This window comes from Panulirus ornatus, chromosome 29 (assembly GCF_036320965.1).
Source record: "Panulirus ornatus isolate Po-2019 chromosome 29, ASM3632096v1, whole genome shotgun sequence".
NCBI classification, from domain to species: domain Eukaryota; kingdom Metazoa; phylum Arthropoda; class Malacostraca; order Decapoda; family Palinuridae; genus Panulirus; species Panulirus ornatus.
Window position 1 is genome coordinate 3,804,150 of NC_092252.1, and position 26,091 is coordinate 3,830,240.

General features: G+C 39.8%; 1 protein-coding gene across 1 annotated transcript; it reads right to left on the minus strand.

Moving 5' to 3' along the window:
• Positions 1–2,563: 2,563 nt before the first annotated feature.
• Positions 2,564–17,656, minus strand: LOC139758022 (uncharacterized). Its single transcript, XM_071679024.1, has 6 exons — positions 16,854–17,656; positions 8,517–8,642; positions 6,993–7,126; positions 5,238–5,971; positions 4,350–4,521; positions 2,564–3,268 (listed from the first exon to the last, which is right to left on the minus strand). Exons 1-6 carry the CDS (start codon positions 16,870–16,872, stop codon positions 2,648–2,650), a joined length of 1,806 nt encoding a protein of 601 aa, XP_071535125.1. The 5' UTR covers positions 16,873–17,656; the 3' UTR covers positions 2,564–2,647.
• Between the last annotated feature and the right edge of the window lie 8,435 nt (positions 17,657–26,091).

Below are 26,091 nucleotides of genomic sequence, written 5' to 3' on the forward strand. Positions count from 1 at the left end.
GGTACATCAGCGCTCAAAATGCTTTAGAAACGCAGCATTGTTACAGATAAAAATGACCCTTTATAACCAGGTATTGCAAATTCATCCTGGGTTGTGGGGGCGACTGCAGACTTATAAGTTCAAAGGAGGCGAAATGTTTTTACGTTTGTGCCTGAAGAATGGCCGACCACCTCTTCAGGTAGTTCTTATGATCAGTAAAGGATAGAAAGATAAACTTTATACCAGCTCATCAGATTACAATAAATAAGTACAAACATACAGTTAACAATCTCAGTCGTTGTCAAGAAGCATGCAACAGATTGCACTGTGTCTTGAGTGAATGAAATGTTGGAAAATTCGCTAAAGTAAAACTAACGTATGTAGTATAAAACTTAAGGAAAGAAGAAGTCGCCTAGATAAGTTAGGGTGCATGTGAAACTTATATGAAAGGAAGTGGACTGAAAAGTACAATATCAGGTTTGAAGGGTGCTGTTTAGTCAAGCACAAAGTGCGACTTCTCATGAAAGATATGTAGAAGAGGAAGGTGGATGACTGCAAATATGTATTGTAGTCATTAGGTATAAAACTGTGGTACAATGACACTACCATGCTTGTAAATGTTGCTTGCATACTGCAGAGAAGAATAGAGATCATGAATAAACCAAAGAAATTTGGATAAAAAAGTTGAAGAATGCTGAAAAAAGAGCTTTTATAGAGATGAGCGGTATGAACATGTATGAGGAAATGATAGGTGAATACAATACAGAGTTCAAAATGGGGATGACATCAGTAAAACCTTCATGGAATGAGTAAATCAGATGTTAAAACTTTTGGTAACACTCGAAGTACTTACAACACAGACATGTGATAAAGGAATATACGTTAAAAGGAAAAAAAAATGTATGGCTGCTCTATTCTTCAGCAAAATAAATGAAAAATGATGGATGGAATGCACGTGTTCTATCATAGAGGTTACGGGAGAAATTATCAGAAGCCAAGGGTGACAAGATGGTTATTAGGCTATTAGATGATGGAACGAAAAGAGGTTATTAAGTGACAGTGAAGCTTATGTGGAGGGTGTCCATCATTGGATCAATTTATGAGGCTGGATGATAAAAGAGATTGGTTTGTTTGGGTTTCTTAGAAACACCTTAAAATTTTCAAAGCACACAACATTTCTAATGCTAGTGATTCCCTCATTGGTCTGTGGCATGGCTGCCATCATAGGCTTAGAATGGGAACATATTCCCTCCCATGAAAGGAGGACATTCTCAGACACAAACCCAGTGTGTAATTCCATCATACCTGTTTAATGAGAATCATGTTTTAAGCATATACCAACCTGGTACAAATTCAGTGGGTAACACTTATTTTACTCTTTTCCTCTTGGGTGATTTTCTTAGCAAGGTTAGCAACTGGTAAAATGGAAAAAAATGATCACCAGTCAGAAACAGTGACTGGAAACTATCACTGGTCCAAATATTATTCAACCTCCAGTAATAAAAAAATCAAAACTTCGTTTTTAGGGTTTCTATGTGATTTGCAACATATTCTCTGATGAAATTGGGGTAGATATTATGAATGGTGTGAGAACTGGTTAAAGTTGGATTAAAGTCAATCAATCTAGATAACAGGTAAATCTCCAGTCCTAATACCCATAATCTGAAAACATCCAAAATCCAAACTTTGAATCTTATGCAGTACTGCTGTGCCTTTTTGAGTTGTCTGTTACTTCTGTGGTTTTTGCCTTTGTTCTGCCCTTATGATGCCAGATTCTACCTCAGAATTACATGTTACAAGGAGAGACAAGGAAGAATTTTTGTTGAGTATACTATATAATTGTCTTTTAATTTCTGTATATTGTACATATTTACATACCTTGTAATGCTTTATTATAGTACATATTTACAAGTATTACATACAAGTACTTAAAAATAAAAATTCCATTGGAATGATAATTAGGCTTCTCTATAAACCAAAAAATATGAAATCTGAACACTGCAGGCACCCGAGGAATTTGGACTGGAGATCTGTCTGTACATACTTGGCGATTAAATTAAATGAATTTAAGTAATATGGCAGTTTATAATACATAAGAGTAAAAACCATGTCTCCCTATGATATTACAACTTATCATCCCTAGGTAATAAGTTATGCGCTCTACCGCTGAATCATCTATGCACATAATAAACGAGTTATACTTCTCAAACATACAGAATAATTATAAGGTACAGTTAAATACATAAGCAAAATAAGGTAGCCATAGGTGAGAATTGGTCCAACAGTCTCTCATAAAAACTTGAGTGCTCTAGAGTGTGAGCAAACATTCAGTTAAAAAAAAGAAGCATCTCAAGTATCTCCTTTAAAGCGATGTATATTAATTTCAAACTCAATCTTACACCATCAATTGGTCTCCTATACATTAGCTGCTAATAGCACTGTATATGTTGCAAAGTTAGCAAAAGACATCTAGCAAGATATGATACAATAATTTTTTCAGAGACATTAGCCTTTTTCATGTTTTTTTTTTAACTTACCACAGGTAAGAACATATAAAGTAATCATCGGGATAATAAAATATACATAAAGTAGAATATTTTTCCCATAGCAGGATTACATTTTCCTAATACATTTCTGTAAGGGCACTTTCCCCCAACATGTAATATAATTATCTCACATAAGCAGACACAGATTGTTTAACATAGTCAAGGTATTCATCAACAGAATAGCCAAACAAATCAAAATCAAGTTTGTACTTATCATAGAGTTTCATCAATTCAGTCTTGGTTATAGTAGCAAAATATTTCTGAACAGTATCTGAAGTTTTCTTTCCCTTAGTCAGATGTTTCCAAGATGGCTTGATCTTTTTCTCCAGATGACTTTTCTGAATTATGTAATTATTGTCTCGATCAAGTGTTTCAAACTTTGCAATGACTTCATAGTCAACAAGACATGGAGTGCAGTGGAGGTAATATGGCATCCAGTGATCATCTGAATAATAAACTAGATCTGTATCAATCAAGTACCTAACAAACTCTGCAAAAGTAGGTTCAATTCCCTTAGGAGGAGGTATGCTTGGATCTTCCATGTCCTGTGAATAACGATTTTCAGGAGGACCTTGGCCTGGTGGACGATACTTTTCCACAATTTTTCTCCCATATTTTTGATAGAAGTGATCAACTCCATTTTCCTTACCAATGTTTGTGTTTTCTAATTTATCTCGGTAAGCAGAAACCAACCGCTCAAAAGGATGGCGCACAATCATGAACTTCAGGAACGCTTTGAGAGCCTATGATGGAAAAAGATATAGAAGTCAATAAGTTACACAAAAAGAAAATTTTAATCTGAATTTGCATATTTTCGAAATCATTTCATACATTTTATGTCCACAAAGCTGTGTGATCTTCAACTATTCATTCTGCCTATCACAAATTTCTGGTATACATCAGTTCATCCTACTGTTAATTAAAATCACTCAATTTGTAACTCTTAATCCTACTTTTACTGCATGACATGTTCACTCATCTCTATCAAGTCAACCTGAGAAAGGTCAAGAAGCCTCCTCACTTTGTTTTGCATAAGAATTCTAAAGTTCAGTTTATTTTTCACTCTGGGACAACACTAAACCTCTTACATCAATACTATAGATGAAAAGGAATCATACTGGAGTTATATGTATAAATCATTTCATTTTTAAAATGGTGGTGATAAGTAACTTTTTGAAAATATATTCTGATGGACTGAAAACGTATTGTACTTGAGGTATTTGTGTAATAAGGACAGTGTTGCACATGTAAAGAAATCCAGGTTATAGAATTTCCCAATTCATGTTTCCAAAAAAGAAAAAATTGTTTTAGAATATATTGTTCTGTACATGTAAGTTTAATTGTTTTTCTCCTACTTAATTTTCCCAAAGGAGTTATAAATCTTTTTGAAATGTTCTTCTCTTGAGTAACATGAAATGTAAAGTTTGGTTAAAAAATTCATGAGTTCTGCGATTTCCTAATTACAGTCATGCAGACTTATCATTTTGCATTGGTCATATTTCTGCATTTTGTGGTTACTTATTTCAAAAACCAATCTATTAAAATCCTGTTCTCTCACAATGAATAACAGTTATCCAAATTCACTGGAGTTGTCTCTACAATATGAAGTATCATGACAGCCCACAAAGTATCTTCAACTATAAGTTTTGTTTTCTTTTCCATCATATCTGAATCTGATTCATAAATTCCCTATGATTTTCTTTTTGCTCTCTAACACCCTTATCATCAACATTAGTCACTTTTTCCTCACCAACTAATAATAACATTTCCCCCTCTACCCTTTCTCCCTCTGCTGTAGTCCTCATCCCTCATCCCAAACCTTACCTGATGAGCATCCTGGTATTCCATGGGTGGCCATACCCTCCTGGCCACATGAGAAACCTGCTCTTTGGTATTGCGTACATAGGACTCCGACAGACCAGCCAACGTGAGAAAGTTGTAAAGCCAAGACGTTGATGCTGCCTTGTAAACAGGGCACCATGCCAGCTGGTCAGTCCTGGGCAATTTGGAAAGGAAAGGGTAAGTTCTTTAGATATGATAAATAAATATAAAAAAAAACCGTGACATACATGAACATAAGGCAAAATGGTGATAGCACTTTCACTGTATTGAGACTAGATTCCAAAGTGTGAAAGAGACTGCATTACTAGTATAAAATTCTACAATGATTTCACACACACATAAAAAAAAAAAAAACACATGGAACAAATTACTCTTCCTAACTACATTTACACAGCAGGGTGACAAATATGAAAAACCAACACACACAAAAGGCACAGCATCTTTCATCATGCTTTTTTCCTGCTTACTCCTTTTCTCATCCAGAAGCATGCACTGCAAACTGCACTTTCAGTCTTCCTTACTCTTGTTGCAATACGACTAAACTCACTTAAATAGAACCCTTCCCAGGCTTTCTACAAGCCAATGATATTCATCTTTACTGTCTTACATTCACAAACTACTTCTCTGAAAATTTTATTGATAGTCCTCCATCTAAACACTCATGACATCAAGGACTATATTTGTGAAAATGATACCATACAAAACTCAATTCTTTGAACACTGCAACACTTTAAATGCATCAAAATGGGAATTCAACCTTTAATTACAGTTTCAACGCATGTGCAATTATAACCACCCATTATAAATGGAATAGAAAGGGTGCTACAAACAATGAACTTCAATATAACTAGAATTGTAGCTTCTCCGTACCTGTCAACGTAGAAGATGTCATAGTTGGGTGTTGGTGGATGTTTGACTGCCTTCGGTGTTCCAGGAACAGCATTAGGCCCTAGCCCATTCTTCGCACAGACCTCCTTCACCCTTGCCCTTCGCTGGGCCAAAACCTTTTCGATGGCATCTAACTCATTGTCCATATCAGGCAGATCTTGAACAACAAATTCTTCTTCATCCCTCGGGGCTAACTGGCCTCTTGCTCCAGTATCGAAATCGTGAACTTCCTCCGGCAAAGGTAAGACTTGATCTAACCCAATATGGTCGTTCACTTTCATTAAGTTATCATCATTTTTCTCGATTACTTCCATCTTCGTCTCTGGATGTGCTTGTCTTTTCTTATTCTTCTTTTTCTTGAAGGCCTGGCCACCTACATCTTCTAAGACAATATCGTCCTTGCCAGCCAGCGGCTCATCCTCTTCCTCTATAGCAACATTATTCTCGTCCTCATTTTTATTCCTCCCTTTCCACTTCCCCTGTTCATCTTCCTCCTCCTCAGTGTACTCATCGTTATACTCCTCCAGAAAACCATCAGGGATATCCCCCTGCTTCTGATTGAAAAACATCTGGTTTCGAATTGGTTTGGGTTTCAGCTCTTCCAATTTGTCCTTGACGGCCTTCAGGTTGTACCTGGGGTTAACACTGTCACTATCTCTCAGGGCAGCTTGGGCTCCATTCTGCCCAGAGTCCTTCCGAAGCTCTTGGTCTTTCATCTGTGAAGAGAGATTAAGAATAAGTTTCGTAGCATCTAAAGAACATCAGTTGGTCTGTGGCTTTCATTCACATCAGTAACAGATTTCTCAGACGCCTTATATTATATATATATATATATATATATATATATATATATATATATATATATATATATATATATATATATATATATAAGGAAAATGAAACAGTAAGGTCCCAAGTGCACTTTTGTGTAATGATCACATCGTTTGGGGAGATAGAAGAGCGAGACGTAAAAGTGCACTAGGAAACTTATCGCGTTTAATTTTCCTCGTGGTTATATGCATATACCAGATCACCCGTACCATTGTGACTTCTTGCAATATATATATATATATATATATATATATATATATATATATATATATATATATATATATACACACACACACAGCCAAAATTTTGAATTCTTATGTGCGTCATATTCATTACCTTGACCAGAGAAGTAAGAAAGCACTTTCACGTGGTAACTTTTAAATCTAGCCCATAGCATCTGGCTGGCTCAATCATCACGTTCGCCACTAATGAATACCTGTCTTTTTTAAGAGAATGGGACCCTGGCAGTGAAGAGAAGTAGTTACAGTACTCAAGTGACAAGAAGCCAGGTAAGTCTACTATTCATATCAATTACACTGCACCAATCAGTACAAAACAGAGCCAGCTTTATACCTAATCAGCTAGGCCAACAGCCAAGATAAACCAGAGATTATACAAAATAAAAAACAATAATTCAGCTACATTCGCAAGCTAATACCAGTAAGGGGTACTTCTGGAGACAACGCATGCACAATGTACTTCAAGCGGAGGCTCCAGGCTTTATCGCCACAAAAAGTGTTGACAATCATTTACACAAGAACACCGAGTAACGCTATCAGTCAAGGGTCTCTCTATATCATCGCCTCCCGCGTCCTTCGTCCGTGCGCACGCCCTTACCACCGACGTGCGCACCAGCACAGAAGCTCAGATTAATGATCCACAGTACATGACATGACATTAACTCACTTGACTAGGCTCTTCCAGCGGCCGAGGTTGGGCGTGTGATGAACGCGCCTCAAAGTGGACGTGTTTGGACCCGGCGGATTGGACGTTGATTGGTGGAGCCACTTGGAGATTGGGGGATCGGCTAAACCTATCACCTGCCAAGATCATCATTATTATTAACTAGTCACTGATAATTGCCTAAGCAGCTGCTTTACACACACTCCTACCAAGAAATATAAATTTCAAGTCCTAAAACATTTCTCGTCTTAGCAATGAACACAGGGCAAGGTTCAAAATTCATCAAACCTTTCTAGAATTAATCTTTTTTTTTCTTAAGAAAAAGCAAATATGTATATCAATGAAATATGAACAGACACCTTGGACAGAACTGTACCAGCGTCTTAAATTATGTACTGCTCTCTAATGTTAAACTTTTAAAAATCCTGTGATAATAATACGCTATGTAATCTGATGTGTAAGGTAATAGAGTTACTTAGTAAGTGAAGCAATCGTTGAAATTAGTTAAAAAAGACATAAACTCAAAATTACGTGTGTGGTAATCGTTTAGGGACTTGTTAAGTACAAGGTAATAGTGAAGGTATTCTAATTAATTGAGATAACTGATGAGGTCACTTACAAAAACTTCTATCTAGCATCACTGACTGCAGTCCTATAATCATTAACACTTCCCCTTAAACCACACCCAGTGTGATGAAGTGAAACATGGACTTCTTCACTTATAAATAATAATAAAAAAAAACTTCCTACTTTTCATTCCGCGCACTATGTTGATTCAAGTGAGACCAGTTGTCCCATTTTCAATCCTTCCTCTACCATCTTCTTAATAACTATCTCTGGCCTTAACAGACCTTATTTTCGCATCCATCCATCTCCTCCACTGTCCAGACTGCGGATGTTAGCTATTAAGTTACTTAATCTCCGTGAGATAATCGCATAATCGCTTAATAAGCGTGAGATAACCACACAATCATTTAATGACCGTGAGATAATTACAGTTACTGAATAATCCTTGAGATAATCTATGACATTGATTACTGCGGAGATACCGAGTTTGTTAACTGGTCTGTGAGAAGTAATCAAGGTTAATTGCTACGCGTCAAGTACAACCAATTAACCACGGGTTACTTGAGAGTGAGGCAAGTGTGGTCAGGATAAACGCGAATACGATATGTGTGAACAGCACATGCTATGTAAGGAGTACATACATGATATTAGTGTGAGCAGTATAAGTGTACCTTGTATTATTAAGACAACCATAAGTATACACAAACCTTGTGATATGAAGACAATCATAAGTATGCCCAAACGTGAGCAATTTTAAGAGCAAAAATACGTTAATTGTACGCTGTATGAATAGGATATGTACCCTAACTTTCTTATGTCCTGTATGATAAGTGTTTTAAGTGGTAAGGTCACATATGCACAACTCAGAGGTGTTGTGAGGAGGGTTCGTGAGTGAAATGTGGTACACATGGTTAATATGTAGAGAACGACATAAGTGTGGCATGCACGGTGTGTACTGACTGAGGGTAGCTGAGGGTGAGGTGAACGTCTGGTGGGAGGAGAAGGACAACCAAGCCCACAGCAGCAGGAGCGCCACGCCGCCCACGCGAGCCGCCCGCCACCATGCCCCTCGCTGCAGTCGTATACCTGTGCGAGAGAAAAAAAGTTATTAGCAATATCGTTTTCAAGAACACTGTGCGGTGAGCGCTACGCGCAGAGTAACTTGGAAAACTCTCGTTCTCCACTTTTCTCGATAACACTGATGGGAATACAGTCATTCTCTATAACAGTAATGCATAGGATAAATAAAAAATAAATAACTAATGAAAATAAAGGCCATTTACGGTCGGTCCTTCTACCGTTTAGTTAAGCAGCCAAATTCAGTGAACGAAAACTGACGGGAAGAACGCGACAACTTTGGTGAAATTCATCCCACTAAACTCCGCAATTCACACCGGCTGATTCAGCTACGCAATCAACCTTCAACTGCTAGTTGATAAGTGGAAAAAAAAAAAGAAAACGAGCTAGCCTTACTCTTAGCTACATGGTCGTGGCCTGAGGCCAAGCGAACAAGTTCCGAGGCCAAGTGAACACCAACACATTCTACAGCCGAGAGTATAAATTGCAGGGTCAAGGTACAAGGTGGACGTCCATGCATATTCATATCAAACAGGGTGTGTCTTGAGAGGCAACACAAAGCTTACACACGGATACAAAGAAATCTAGCTCGAAAAATTAGAAAAAAAAATTGAACTCAAACTAGCAAATCATCACACAGATCCTTTGTTTTCACTTTCTTGCGTGAGGAACAGTATGGCTACTGGAGAACAATGGAGAACAAGTCACAACCACCCTTGAGAACACCAGAGGCCCTGTCCACATACCGACCTCCTATGACCGGGATTTGTGTCTACTCCAATTATTTCGTAGTTTTCTAGAGAATTATGTGGGATGAAGAACACTCAGGCACACAGAGATGAAATCACATGAAGGGAACAGGAATAAAGTCGACCTCAGTAACCCCTGTCACTGATTTTTTTTTGGGGGGGCGGGGGGGGGGGGAGGATTGACATCTGGTTAGGGTAATGGAAATAAACACAATAAAATAGCTGCATGTTTCCCTGTACGCTCTAAGAACCACTAGAAGTCGTCGAAGCATCAGTTCTTTGTTCGTATGCATGAAATTTTACCAAGTATCAGAGACCTTACTTTCATGGACACAAGCGGTGTCCAGCCGGCAATATAAACAAACCAAAGCACATTCTCTAAAAGATGCCCCATTCCAGTTCCTTTGGCTGTGCTCTACGGGCTATGAGGTAGGTCAAAGAAATCCATGTCATGGGTCAGGTGTGACGAGACCCCTACTATACCCCATTTCATGACCATAACGAAACTTTCCAACATGATCAACCGCTGCGGTGTTGCACACGCAGCCTATCTCAATGAAGTTCGGCCACATCGCTTGTGTACATATTCCAAGTCATACTGACGTTTTTCGAGAGGTGTCACCATTAAGTGCCAACCTATGAAGTTTGTAATAATGTACGAGTGAGACAGCGTGACTACATCACCACCACATATATCAATACGAACTTAATAACAGTGGTAACATCTCTGAGGTAGTGTTGCCACACTGTAAGGCATGTCCAGCATAAAAATATTTCAACATACCAGACTCGCCTCTTGGCCCAAAGCTTAAGATTGTACGCTGGACGAGACCTCCTCGTTTTCCATGTGACTTACGTCCAGTCTAATCTTAGAATGTTTTCGTTACAACGTGGAGCCGTCAAGTTATCACCTGAGGTTGTAGATGATACAAAAGGTCACAGGTGTTGTGTAGCGTCACATCACGTAACATACGACGCAGTTCTCTCAAGGTTTGTTGGCGGTGGGAATTGTACACAACCTAGAAATCGGAGTGTTTTAGAGAGAGAGAGAGAGAGAGAGAGAGAGAGAGAGAGAGAGAGAGAGAGAGAGAGAGAGAGAGAGAGAGAGAGATTTTCTTGTCGATAAGAGTACAATAAAACGTATTGTCAGCCGAGTTGGGGGTGTGAACTACATAAATGAGAAAGCAGCGAGGGAGCACATTATCATGAATGGGGGAATAATGGGAACATAAGCTAAAACACGGTTGTATTTGGGTCACACACAATCGAAATAAAAACATACAGTGTGATGGAAAGATTATGAATTCAATATACAAAAAAGCAGTGAGTGTTGAATTGGAAGCCGATGTGTATCAATCGACTAAGAGTTTCTTTAAAGTTATCTGGACCCTCTCTACGAAAAACTTGATGTTATTTGAAGGTGGTTATTATACTCCAATTCATACGTCAGCTTTTAAAACGAAAAAGTTATTTTCTGCTTGGAAGGTTTCAACCTTGACATATAGGCAATTTCAAGTTAAAACTGTTCAAGAAAATAGAGCTAAGCTCCAAGAGTCAGGTCGGAAGCCAGTGAATACAACGAGATTTCGACATTAAAGTGGGGTTCCGCGTAGCGCTCACCGAAGGAAATTTTGGTTTAGAGACGTGTTCCGTGTTGCCGCGTTATGATAGAGCGGGAGAGAGGATAATGTTAAAAGTAAACTTCGGTAAGCAAAACACTGTATTTCTGCAAAAACATCATCTGCACCGTTGACAAACAATCCAGATACTGTTAACAGAGCGAACCCTGGACACCAGGACGCTACCATGCTGGGACTAAAGTTCAAGATGAGTGATATGTTAACATAAATGGCTCTGATAATCAAAATACATGCACACTGAGGTGCATCGGTTAGCACGGCTGACCGTCACGCATATACTACATACGTTCGAATCCTGGTCGCGGCAACTGGTCCACAATCCACCTAGCTATTCATCCTCCCTAATGGGCTGGTCGATAAAATAGATACATGGCACAAGCTAGGGTGTGTGTGTGTGTGTGTATACACGGGAGTAAAGACATGCTACATGTATGCTGCACTCTTTCAATTTACTCCTTTCGTACGTAAAACTACTTTTACTGTTTCAGTTTGGGGAAGCTATGTCAGTATCACTGTCTCAACTCGGTAAGTCAAACACTTCGAAGCTGCCAACAGAGAAGACCTGATAACTTGTATTAACCAATACGGGTGGGAGTCACCATGCGGGCCCACCTTTCCTCATACATCTAAGGGTGAAGTATATATATATATATATATATATATATATATATATATATATATATATATATATACCTACGATGAGGTTTTGCCATGAAACAAAACATATGCGCACAAGAGACAGTGAAAGTCTTAGGCGCAATGACTTAAATGAAATAGAAAGTTCACACAACAGGAACAAATAGAATACGGGATTTTTTTTCTAACTTACCGAGAGAAATGACATCCAAGTGAGGGGGAGGGCGGGGGGGACTTGAACAGGTGGGGTTGGGGAGGCTAACCCGGCATGGTAACGCGCGCGAAGTCCTGGGTAAACCTGCGCAGTGCGCAGTTGCGTGCCTACGCTCTGTTAGACAAGACACCTCCCCATACATAACACCACTACCGAAAATGCGATCTTACTGACCCATAATGCGCTGGTGAAGGGATATTCTTTTTAAGAGACAGGTAAACACATGGCGAAAGACAAGAACTTATGAGCACAGAAACACCGCTAAATTGGCTGCCGAGGTTCGCGTGCGGGAATGTTTTAACGATAGCCTGGAATAGCCTCATCAATCTTGGTGCAGGTGCACTAGAAAACCAAAATGGCGACGATGAGATGGCAGGGATTTCAAAATCATACACGAAAGGGTTTTAGTAACTGTCTTGGCTAGTTCGTGACGTTCGGATATTGTAGTGTTTCTTTAAGATCGGATCAAAGCGGACGTCCGCACCTGAGGGATAGCCAAGAGAAAGACCGAAGGCGAATCTTAGGATGGTTATGGATAGAAAAACAAATGAAAAACGAAAAAAAAAGTTTATTCCATAAGAAGGATTCCTGAAGAAGGGAACAGCAACATGCGTCGGGGGAGAGGAGACATCTCTAGGATCAATATGCTGGAGCAGTTTAAAAGGACAGCTTGTGGTAGGGGTGCCGTGGAGACCCGTGCGGAACGTTGGGCGACGAAAGCCCCATCGACCAGGATTCCGATGACAACACCGTCAGCTGCAACTATACCCTTCGTGAGGTAGATAGAACAACTGACTGGAAGATACAGAGTCGTCCAGTCGGGCGGGAGTCATGCTCATGAATATCTCAAAAAGACCTTACGGGTCAAGGTGATTCAACATGAAATGAGAAACATCAGAAGAACGTTCACAGAAACGTTTAAAACTTGGTAAATGGCCGATGTTGATCCTGGATGAAACTCGGATCAATAAATATATAGGAGGTGCGTGGCGGTTCTGAGTAACAAGGGTTATTCACCCAAAGCGAGCGGTGAGCTCTACGCGTTAGCCTTGCCCCTCCTGGCAAGATCTTCCGGTAAGTAGGCAGATGAAGGCAGCCCCATCATCATCTGTTGAGTATAAAAGTGACTGCAGGAAGCCACTATCACATCGGTCCCACCCATCCACCCACACCCACACACACCACCAGCAATACAAAACCAAGGCTTCGACGACGTTGCGGCGGCGAACAGTATCTAATGGAGAGTGACAATAACAGAACTGGCTACCCCCAGCTGAGGTTGTGGGTGAGCGGACTGCCCATTAAGGACGTGGGCGCCATCTCAACGCAGCGCAAAGCCATCAGCAACCGGGTTACCAACTAACAAGGGAGGCGATGCCAAGAATATGCCCCCCCCCCCCCCGCCCCCTCGCGAGCTCCAAGGGAGCCCCGCATATGAACATGATCGACGGCAAGTTTAATCAACTCGAAATCTGACGCGTCCTCTGCTAATAATGGCACCGGGGAACAAGGTACGTGTTGTATTCATCAATTAGAAATCTTAATCTTCTTTCCTGAACTCATTAATGCCATCTATTGTGACTAATGGCAAGAACATGGGAGTGGGGGGGCTTCTTATGGAATTTTGCAGACTCTTTTTCCTTTCCATTCATCTTGACTATGAAACTCTTAGAACACCTCTTTGGTTATGAGGTTCTGTGGACTATCCTACAACCCGCAACGCCCTAGCCGCAGCTGAACACCTAGTGCGGCGTTCCGGCATACGCGCAACTTGTAAAATTCTCCAGTTCGTCCTTTTTCCATACAATCCACTTTGCCCCGTACGTTAGTCAGACACTCCGAGCACTGCTAACGTTACTGAGAGGCTGGGTGGAACTTCTCAGGGTGGGTACCGGTGTTCTCGATCCGTGCCGGGGTACCCCTGGGTCGAGAAACAGAACAATGCAGGCTCCCCCCCCCCCCAGCCCTCACAGCACTCCAGCTTCTTTTCACAGCGCCCCACGGAACAACAGCTGCAACCCTTGGCTGAGAATGTGCGATCTGTATCACAACCTATCTAGAAGGGCAATGTCAAGATCTTTACAGTCCTTAACGATGCCTCAACTTAAATTTACAGTTGAAAAAGAGGTCAAACATCCTATGACGCTCCTTCGGTTGCTTAAGATATTTTCGACCGTAAAATGGCAACAGCAACCACATCTAGATCGGAAAATCTTGCTCACGGCTGACTACAGACTGGTTCAGGTGCTTGAATTTCTCCACTGTGCAATGCAATACGTGTCTGGAGGGTCACACCACTCACCCCATGGAAACTTTTTAGCTTTTTCTTTTATTTTTTTCTTTCGTGAGTGTGGCAACGCGCAACGGTTGGGGCCCGAACCAACTTCTGTCCCGCTAACCTTCACACCCACCCCCTCCAGGTCCCCAGTTTTCCAACTCAGGCCAAGGAACCTAAACCAGGAAGTGTAATATATATGTATGTTGTGTGTGTGTGTGTGTGTGTGTGTGTGTGTGTGTGTGTGTGCGTGTAATTACCTATTTATACTGTACAATGGGGGAATTGTACACGCATGAGGCCCTATCTCTTTTTCATTATAATACAACTCCTTAAATCTATGTATACTGTGTGTGTGTGTGTGTGTGTGTTGCGGAGGCAAAACGTAATTATAACACAAGGTTAGTTTACACATGACGGAGAAGGGGAGAGGTCGACGGAGGACCTGCTCCTGTCATGGATGTATGTGAAGCAAACCCAGGTCACTTGGGCAAGTGGTGAGGTTATTCTCGTTACGAACGTTAACAAAGCGGATATGAAGTACGCCAGCTATACACGAATGATGGGGATACACAATAACTATCAAATACGTTCCAAAAACAAATTAGAAGTACAGACCCTGCCCAGTGACCAGTCACAACATCGTCAAGACCGTTTTCTCGGTAGCCATTTGTTTAAAAAAACAGATCAAGATTCGAGAAAAGAAAGACTCCAAACCACAGCTTTAAATACGCCAGATATACTTAATTTCAAATGAAAAATCTTTCAAAAACATGCCAGAAAATAAATGACTACATAATTTCTTGCACCTACGGTACAGGAAATAATAATAAAAAAAGCCTTGGATCATCCACCCAGGACTTCCACCTTAAAGTGAGTATAGAAAAGTGAAGCGAGGCTTCCACACCACCTGATCAATGGATGACTTTCACTGTACCCTTGATGCTGGGTCAAGTGAAATCTACGTCTCAAACCAACTTTCTAATTTGGAGTAATATATATATATATATATATATATATATATATATATATATATATATATATATATATATATATATATATATATATTTCGACGACGCAATACTCTTTTTCGGTTTGCTGACGATGATATCAGCAGTGTCGTCTGAAGGTAATTACTCGTTCCAAGTGCTGCCAACGAAAACCTAGGTGCTGGACTGTTATCTCTGATCGCTGCAAAGTTCGGAAAAACAAATATGCATCAGCTTTGTCGACTAGCATTGGTCAGCCGTCAACGCACGCAAACTTGGACAAACGCTGTTCGCATTCTGATCTACAACGAACACGGCCGGGAAGCCATATGCGCGATAATGCGAAAGTGAACCGCCAGTGTATACACAATAACAAATTTTGCGATGTGACGCGAATCGTGATGGTTGTGGGAGCCGCCGTGCGGGAACAATTAATTCAGTTGTTTAACAACGCATGTGGCGCCATCTACTACCGATAGGCGCCATGGGAAAGCTGAAGTATTACATATCATTTGCTCTTTACGATTAAAGTTCTACCACTATAGACTAGATAAGAAGTGTAATATGATAGATTTTAATCAAACAACAAAGCAGTAATGGGATAAATGGAAATCTTTACAAACTTCCGATTCTTATCGGCTGAAAACAGCCTTCTGAGGAACTATTGCAGCAAGGTCCTCATGGACACTATACTCTTTTCCGTCCAGTGACGATGACGTCCCTTCTGAAAGGGTAATGAAGTTACTCCAGAACGTCCTTTTCAGGGGCTCCAGAAGCCTTAAGACTGCGCTACCTTCAGTAATTGAGACAGGATGGTCTCTTGTAAAGCGAAAAGTTCTTTAACGAGACTGTACTCAAGTCAAATGACGATGATGAAGCCTCGCCAAAGATAACTTTTCGCGTAAAGTGCAACGTCAAAGAGGCGGAGTTTGGTAACACAATTATATATATATATATATATATATATATATATATATATATATATATATATAAGCTCAGCAGAAACGCACTCCTGTTGTATAATCGATCATATCTCATGATAGCATAATATCCTGGGAGAGCACCGAAACCCATGAAGCAAGTGCGCATGGCACAGGGGAAGGGCATGAAGCGCAGACCTAATCGCCCACTAGGCGTCGGCTAAAGGGTGAGAGGGATGCAGTTTCCGGATCGTGTTGCGATAAAAACTGGTAATAAAAACGGAAAAAAATAGGGTAATTTTCCCTTTAACGAATCAGTAAACACCCGTTTTAAAAATAGGTTTAAATAAATTCTCACACTTTATTGAATCTACTTCTCAGTAATAATAAAAGTAGCAAGATTTAATACATTCTGCCAACTTTGCTTCCTCCTCCCACCTATAAAATATATCCTGTGGACACTCATGAGAGCAAGTGATAAAAGCTTCCTGTCTACGTGTTCTATCATTTGCAGTGGATGTCTATCTGCGTGTTCATCGACCAGTAACGATCATTGTATAAAGAATATATATATATATATATATATATATATATATATATATATATATATATATATATATATATATATATATATATATATATCGTGACATGGATAAGCTAAGGCATGTACAGAAAACGAATCAGAATCAAGGAAAACATGCAAATCTGAAAAATGATCTTTAAAAATGAAACCTACACCATAAAATGTGAGATGTGTCAACAATCACTATACAGGAACAGTCAAGATTCCCACTTACTTCGTAATATCTTGTTCATCTTGAAGACCTTAAATTAATATCACAGATGCCACATTACAGACTAAATTTCTTCTTTTATCCTTTTACTGCGCAATATCGTACTTCCCGGAGCAGGAAATTGAATATATCAAATCATAAAATTTTCCTACATCACGTTAATATAGTCATGGTCTTGATAATAAATGTGTTTGTTTACACACACACTCCCTAGTCTAGCCCTCCGCCTCAAGGGAAGACTATGGAAGGCTTCGTCCAGTTGACGTGAAGTGTAATTATTACTGTAAAAGAATATTGTCACCGTATGGGATTTCCATCATAGCATCAATTTACATAAAGGCATTATTCTTATACACTAGAATTCTCTCAACACTCCGAAGACAGTAATAATCATTGGTCGGTGCTTGCTAGCTAACACTGGTTTCTCACAGGTAACCTCGCTAGCAGGAGAGCCAGACGTCATTTTCCTACATTTTTCCTCTGATTCACGCCATGTCATCCGTTATTGCTGTCACCTCTTGCACAACACGGTCACAAGTTTCTGTCTAACGAAGTCATCACAGAGATAACACGTCTTAGCAACAGGTATGGGAAGAAAAGTTCCACAAGCACCTCCAACACGGTGAGGTCTGGTATACCTTGCACGACGCCACCCCTCACTGGAAGTGTTGACTTGCTTTAAGCGAACTTTCAGCGTCCTCACATTGAGTCTTCCCAATTGCAATCGTATATCACTTTTATATACACTGGTTCAAAACACCTTTCTGCACAGTTTAGAATTTTTTTTTGTAAATATTATATGATCAGTGTAAGGTCTGGGTACAAGCTTTCACAATGCTTAATACACACCGATAACTGTACATAATGTTGACCGCGTTGTCACCTCTTAAATATACGATTATTTTTACATGTGGAGAAAAATATACTTTCTTAGTGAGGGATAGAGCGAATCATAATTTGATATATACTAATGATTCATCAGGTTGATTTAGTCATTACATACCTCATACATGCACTATTAATGGCGACTTAAAAGGTAACACACCTGAATGGTAACACTGAGGTGAAGTTCACTGCACGCCCAGCCAGTTGTCTAAATGTCGTGAGTTTGTTTATAGTGAAAACAGGTACGTACTCTTAAATTCTTCAATTTAAGAAATGAAAATATATTAAACTCATATACAGTCATTTCTTAAAAGGAGTGCGGACTTGTATTTTAAATTTTTTGACGGAAAGACTCGCTTAGAGGAAACATTATCGTACATCACCTGTCGACACCCCGATCTTGCCCGACACCATACTATTTTTTTCACCTGCGAGATTACATTTGGTATGAGAGTTACAGTGAAAAAGAAATGGACAACTATGAAGAGCAGTACATTTTACGGATATTATACAGAAAAAAACAAAGAAAATAATGAGTAAAGATGTTTAGAGTTGTAGCACGAAAACATATGAGCCAACACTAAATATAGTGAAAGTTATATTACCGGAAAGAGCTAGGTAATCAGCAACGAAAAAGCTCAGAATTGTACAGGTACAAATCGGAAACGTAAACATTCATGATTGGTCTTGAATAGTAAGAATTCAAGAACGAATGTGAGCTATGGATGGGCCAACCTTTCTGAGACTTACGGCGTTTTAGAACCGGTTCAATGTGCTGACTTGGAACAGGTAGCCGTCCGAGCCACAATCTTTTTAATATATATCAAGAGCAAGGGCAGCAAGGATGAACTCAGCAAGAGCTGGAATACCTGATTTACTTAGCAATATCTTTTATTCTTTTTAAGAATAAGGGAACACCTGTTTTAAGTATAAAGGAACGCCTGGGGCTCTAATATATATCCCTGAGGTACTCCATTTTGGAAATACACCACCAGGAGTCTCCTGGCATCTCAAGCATACTAAAAGCTTAAGCAGCTGAATACCATAATCAACTTCGAAAATACAGATATGTTATGTAGATGAAACGTTATTGTGTATCTTACATTTATTATAATTCGTTTGAAGTTCAACATTAATTCATATTTCATTTCTGAAAGTTTTTTTTTGTCTGAAAAATTGAATGAACAATTTATCTGCATTTTTCTTGTTGCCATTTTTCTTCACACGACAAATTTGCATCAGAATCTCATGACCTTTGCATCATCTGCACTTACATTCAGGTAGGCCTTCAAACCTTTAAAGTTACCTTTAAAAGGCATGTCATTTATACTGATCAAGAAGACTAGTGGTCCCAAAACATTAAGGTAATAAACTGCTAAGCCATATCATCATAAGCCACAGAATACGACATTGCTTATGTGTATAGTGTCGAACTTACATTCATCTAATCTGTGTATAACACCTACTGGGGCTATTAAGCATCAATGCGTAATATCTATTTCAAGGCTAATGTCAATGTCAAAGACGTGTGGGGAGATAAGCTAAGACAAACAAACTCCTTGCGTAAGTTGCGTCACATTGACCCATCTAGGCTTTGTGGTCAGCAGCGCTTATCATTAGTAAACATTATGTTTTCAACTACATGAACGGCGTTTAAAAGCGAATAGCTATTTGGCCTGTGGTCTAAGATCTTATCATGACCTTGAGGAATTATCACACTTTCTTACTTATATAGTCCTGTCTCCGTTGGGAAATTTGTGATAATCCAGAGATGAAAACAATGTCGTCTAACGCTTACCTCCACATTGGACCTTAAACTGGTCCTATATAATGATAGATTTTAATGTAAGGTAAGGTGTCTAGAAAATATGCTTTGTGAGTATTTGCTTATTTGCTTCGAGACAAGCTGCACTCATCTAAATTTCAACCGAATCTTACCAGAACCCTGAAAAATTCGTAAGTTCGGTTGAATATGGACTTGAAATTCGTGACACAAAATCAGTGGGTTTCTGAAGAACTTGTCACCCATGGATTTTGGGATGGGATAAACACATCTACTACCAGCCTGTCTGAGGAGAAATCACCTCATGTATGTTTGTCCACACTCCAATCGTCACGTTTTCAGATGAACGAATGCTTCCGCAAACACCAAGAATGGCAGGATGCCCCACTAACATATTGAGTGACCCTGAGACCTACAGTGAAAGCAGTAGACGAACGCCCGTACGTTACCCATTTTAGGAGCCCTAGGGCATGATCTGGTATATTTCAGATGGCAATACACTACGATTGTTTATCATAACTGATTCAACCAAAGTTAAATCATAAGTGATTGCAATGAGCACGACTCCTTTCTGAACTAAGGAAGATTGTAAATACCATGTTACACACAGCGAAATACACAATAGTCTACCAATATGAATCTCATGGCCGTATGTAGGCCATTTATTGAGCCCAAGGAACATTGATGTATTTCATAAGTTTGTTTTAACTATCATTGGTAAACAGTGAAGTATATAAATATTGCTGTTCCTACACGAAGTAAGACATCATCTGGACAAAATATTACAGACATGCGGGTTACACAATCATTTCTCTTACCCTGCTTCTCCTGCGACACTAATATCCTCCCATGGGTAACTGAAGTCAAGGCGAATTAACAGAAAACTACGTATGGTGTTGAAATGATTATGTAGATACCCTACCTCCTGAGGAACCATTCTTTGTTTTGATGACAAACCTGCCATCTGTCGGCGAGAATTGGCACGCTTACAATAAGAAATATACTTAAAACGTCTTTTTTCATTTATTGTTCAGTACAGTAAGGATTTTAAAAAGATTCATGACCTTTATCTGCTGAACAGTCATTAAATGCATAATCTTACACGCCTAATTCAAAGAACATGTCAGTTGGCAAAAGGTTTGTGGACTGTGGTATTTAGATATCAATTAATTAGACAACAATGGGGAGACTGTGCAATTCAGTTGCGCAAAATTAGGATGGAGATATAAAGTAAACGACGCATACAGGGAGAGAGAGAGAGAGAGAGAGAGAGAGAGAGAGAGAGAGAGAGAGAGAGAGAGAGAGAGAGAGAGAGAGAGAGCTCTGAAGACGAGATTTTGCCAAAAATGTGGATTCCTACAGCGTTCACCGCAAGAAAACCAAGATATAAAGAACGAGTCGCGTGAGTTATGTATTGTCAAGCATTTCGTATGAGGAGAGAGTGTATTGCTTGGGGATAGAGCCAGTTGCTCACCTGTAGGTAGGGAGGAAAGACAAGACAGCTACTTGGGTCTAAGGAGCGACTCTTCTACAGCAATCACTTAGGCTGCTGTACCGGAAATCTGTTTGTCTTTGGGCTTCCGCTTTCGGCAAAACGGGATGGCTATGATATTCCGAATAGTCACAAATCTTGAACCTTACCTGAGTATGTTTCTCTAATTTCAGGTTATTCATTAAGATTTGTTCTCGGAAAAAAGATGCTTCGGATCTATGAAGATATGAAATAAATTTGATGACCTCTCGCATGACCACATACAGTGCTCCATACAGTGCTTGGCAAGCCCATACGCCAGAAAGGATGGGCCACTGTGATGTCTCCCTCTAACGCCAAGCTTTTGGGACTCTCTGCCTTCTCATGTTTTTCTTAACAACTATGGCCTGACCCTTTTTAAAAAGGCAAGCTTTCTACTACATCAAAAACATTAATACAATTCTTACTTCTTTCTTGTTGTTTCGGCCTTTTTTTCATTATCATTTTCAAGAACTGATGTTAAACTTCTCATACATAAACCAACGCAAAATTTTTTTTTAGCAAACCCTCACTACGAGACGCAGTCTAATCAATAAAGAAACATATTAAGGTCAAACACAGTCTCAAGCAATTTGTTCCAGGTCCTTGCAAAGATATTTTGTTCTTGCAGTACATGATGACAATTACCCCACTTATTCATCTGAAGATTTCCCGCGTAGCCTCTTGAAGAACTAGCAGTGACACAGAATCGAAAAAAGGGGTATGTCGCGGCATACTAACGCGTGATTGGTTGGTCTGGATGTTCTAATGCGTGATTGGTTGATTCGGGTGGCGTGGTCTTGTCATTGCGTGCTTGGGAGAGTAAGCGTTCTTTTTTGCATGCTGGCTCTGTAACCAGAGCGGTCGAGATGTTGAAACACGCGCTGTCTCGAGTTAAAGAACATATACACACACAAGTCAAGACTATTTTGATGGCATACAAACCATCAAAGTGAAAACTCAACCTACAACACTGGAGAGATGAGAAGGGGAAATGACTACAGACGACCCTTTGGCAAGAAGAGTTTATCAATGGAAGATACTTAAAATATGGCGGCTGGCCCAATGAAATCTCGCGTTATGTAGTTTGGGAGATTACACAAACAATGAATCTCGCATTATGTAGCCAGAGAGTGTGCACAATGAAATCTAGCATTATGTAGTTATGGAGTGCACAGAAACAATGAAATTTCGCATCTATGCAGTCGGGGAGTGGACAGAAACAATGGAATTTTGCATTATGTAGTTGGGGAGTCTGCGCAAGCAATGAAATCTCGCTTTTATGTAGTCAGGGAGTAAGCAAACAACGAAATTTTGCATTAAATAGTTTGGGAAAGTTGACTAACACTTGGCAGGCTACTTAAGTTGTTCAAAAAGTCAATGGAAGAGAGATCTCTACGTAGCATGGAACAGGAACAGAGCAAATACCTATTTCAAAGAAAGGAAATATGGAAATAACACTAAATTACAGGCCAGTGCCACTGACGAGTAAATATTTTCAGAATCAGGAAACAAATGGAATTTACTTGCGAAAGTGACACTGTCTAAATTAGAACAGCACGGGCTCAGATGGAAGTGCTTAGGCATAATAAATCTCGGACTTCTGTGACGGAAGAAGCAGTAGCCTAGACAAAACGGGTGGGTGACTGAACAATGAGTTCTTAGACTTGCCAGAAAACCTTTGACACCATCCACAAGAGTCAGGGAGAGAGAGAGAGAGAGAGAGAGAGAGAGAGAGAGAGAGAGAGAGAGAGAGAGAGAGAGAGAGAGAGAGAGAGAGACGACGAGCTATAAGGCTTAAAGGGAGATATACACTCCTAGTGGATCAAGAATAACCAGTGGAAAGGATCAAAAGACGCATTTCTGAGAGGTCAAGAAGTTTAACCCAATCAAATGTAAGATGATAAAGATGGGATATAATGGTTATCATCTTGCAAAAGAAGAATTGTAGGATGTGAAAAGAGGATTGTGGATCGATACAGTATCTAGTCTATTCCCAGAACCTCATATGAAGAGGACTGTTAAGGAATCGTATCACTTACCGCTCACCAACAAAACTGCCGTCAATACATTGACATGATGTTCAAAAATGTATTCATATCAGTTATCAGATCAAGGCAAAGAGTAAGCAGCACCAGATTATCTTACTCTAAATGACAGTACATAATGATCTATTGGAGTCTGCACCACAAGGAAAATAAGCTGTAGGGATAGGCTAGCAGCCTTGATATTCCCAGCTTTTTAAGAGAAGAAAGAGGAGAGACATGAGGGCAGCGTACAGCTTCTTGGGCAGACCTAATGAGGAAAATACTGAGCAAGCGAAAACATGACTAACGTAACTAGGTCAGATTTAAGTTATAAAAGATTCACGTGAAGAAATGCCTGTACAGTAACGGAGACATTATCAGTGCAGTGTTGAGATAAGTTTAAAAGACTGTATGACGAAAGAAATTGAGACTCCTCTCATTGCATGAACTATTAGTCACACAAAACAATACGCGACCGAATTTAAGCAGAAACAGACCCCTGGGTCCAAACAAGTGGTCCAGGGACTGTTTACTATCATCAAACCCTCACAATGAGATGATGACAAGAAAGGACCATCGCAGGGTCAAATATAACATCCGTTCCCAGCAGTGAGTGCATCCCATGCTAAAAATACATATTTGTACCATACCAAGTGATGAAAATTACTACTTTATCTTAAGACTTCCCGCCTGGGTTTTCAAGGCTGCGAGATGCAGAGCCGAGCGAGGGGTATGTCCTGACGTACCAAGATGTGACTGGCTGGTGCGGTCACTCTTATCACGTGATAGGCTGCTCTGAGAACTCTAACACGGGATTGGCTGGTTCTGATGGCGTGGCCGAGTGCACCCTGCGTGTGCAAGAAGAGGGGTAGGCGTGCTGTGTTTGCATGTTGGCTCTGAGGCTAAAGAGCTGGCGAGCTGTTACAAGCTATGCCAGCTTGTGCAACCAGCTTTCGGAAATGTATATGTGTTTGATGTATGATTAAGTTGTCTGGGTATTATTGTGTAGTAAACTAATATCAATATACAGGACGCTAAGGTCATTTGTGAACCAGAGTTGTCTGCAACATTTCAACGCCACTCCAAGCTGACCCCTTCCCACGGCAAACCTTTCGTATATCAGTACATCTGAATTCCTCCTAAAATCTTGAAAGAATTCAAAGTCTAAATCAGTGTGAAACTATGATAATAATATCCATGTAAACAGTCCTTTAATCTAATTATGTGGATATAGTACAATACATACCTGACACCAAATTCTTCTTTAAAAATCATGTTATCATATGAAAAGTAGACCAATATTAAACACTAAAAAAGACGGATAAAATGTCGAGTACCAACGCAGACATGTGAAAACGTTATCAATATATTATCATTATCAATAATTATGCAAATTCTTTTTTTTCTTTTGTATGAAAAGCTCTGGGCAGAAAACTAAAAAAAATCCGATTTCAAAAGAAATAATCCGCGTAGTATTATTTTTCACCAATGTCTTCTGAAATATCAATTAGGTTACAAATAACTGGTTCAATTATAACTCCAAAATCTCAAGTCTGCTCATACAGTCACAGATGTAGCGCTGACAAAACTGGGACGCCCACATGCACTGACGGATAGACAAGGTCCAAACAATACGTTCATGAAAGCCAATCAAGCTGTCAGCGATATCGTTCACGGAGAAAGAAATTTACATTAGTAATACTGTTTAACTCTTTGCTCGACTAAAGAACAGGATGTAGGTATGACGGCGTCGTATCCTAGTCCACACACAAATGGGGTATCAATCTACTCCATTAGTCAGCAGGCCGTAAAGGTCATTTGTCTGGCTGCGGGGAGTGTGGGAAGCCTGTATGGGCGAGCGAGTATTATGAGTCAGCTCTTACAAAGCGCGCTGAGGCCAGGGGCGCGAGCAACTGAAACATTAATTACTCGCGCTAGCGCAACCCTCTGCTTTCCTCATATCTATGACCAAGATCTTGTTCTAGAACTCATGGTGTCTTCACACTGTTGTCTTTCGTCACATTCTGGTAACCATCATCATATCCACTCATAATTGTGGATTACAGATGTACAAGCTTGGGCCAGTCGTTATCGAACATAAGCCCTCCTGGTCTCCACTTGTGTGAAGATCATTACGATCTCATTTTGATCACAGACGAACAAGACTGAGCATAGGGTCTTCGTACTCTATTTGACGATGACCCCATTAACCTTCTGATCTTGAAATACAGCACGATATATATATATATATATATATATATATATATATATATATATATATATATATATATATATATATATATCCTAGGACCCTTCTTCCGAGGGCTTCTGCAACTCCAACAATGCGCCACGCACCGTAACAGGGACAGTCAGGCTGCAAGGTGCAAAATGCTGTGGACATTTTGGAGGTGTTTTTAAAGTATTGCGACTTAGGTATGAAGACGATACGAGTAATGTTCATTATTCTATCGAAATTCATACGTGTCAATCAACACCGCATATTTTAATCAATCAACATCCAAATGTTTATCACCCGATGAATACCTAGACATGATCATTAGACCAACATGACGTTAATCATATGAATCAGTGACATGATGTGAGGGGTCGTAGAAAGTAATTCTGGTAAGAATTGCTCAGGCGAAACATTATTATCAGTTCTGAAGTCCCTGAAATGTTGCACTGTTTGCTGAGTCCGAAGACGCAGTGGTTCCCTATCTTTGCAACAAAGACGACTCCAAGAGTAAAGCAGTTAATTCATGATTACGTATTAATGATAACTAAAATCCTAAGGTAACTGGAGGAACTAAGGTTCCTGAATATAACAATGCAAAAGAACTTGGGTTAAACAAAAAACAATTGATATACATTGACGCGGGAGAGTTGCTGCTGACTGTTGATATTATAATGGACTTGTTTTGACAGCCATGTTGGAGTCCTTGATGGCCTCATGACCCGAAGAATAATGCTTAGCAGCCTCACTTGGGGCCGTGACCCCAGGGTTCAAAAATCTTGCTTGTACAGAGGGACCTAAAC

Bases quoted from the DNA above. Each gene is read 5' to 3' on its own strand.
- LOC139758022 (XM_071679024.1), bottom strand. The intron at 7,127-8,516 runs GTCAGTACACAC...TGATCTTGGCAG, and splicing joins CTCACCCTCAGCTACCCTCA to GTGATAGGTTTAGCCGATCC. The intron at 5,972-6,992 runs GTGAGTTAATGT...CTCTCTTCACAG, and splicing joins CGCTGGAAGAGCCTAGTCAA to ATGAAAGACCAAGAGCTTCG.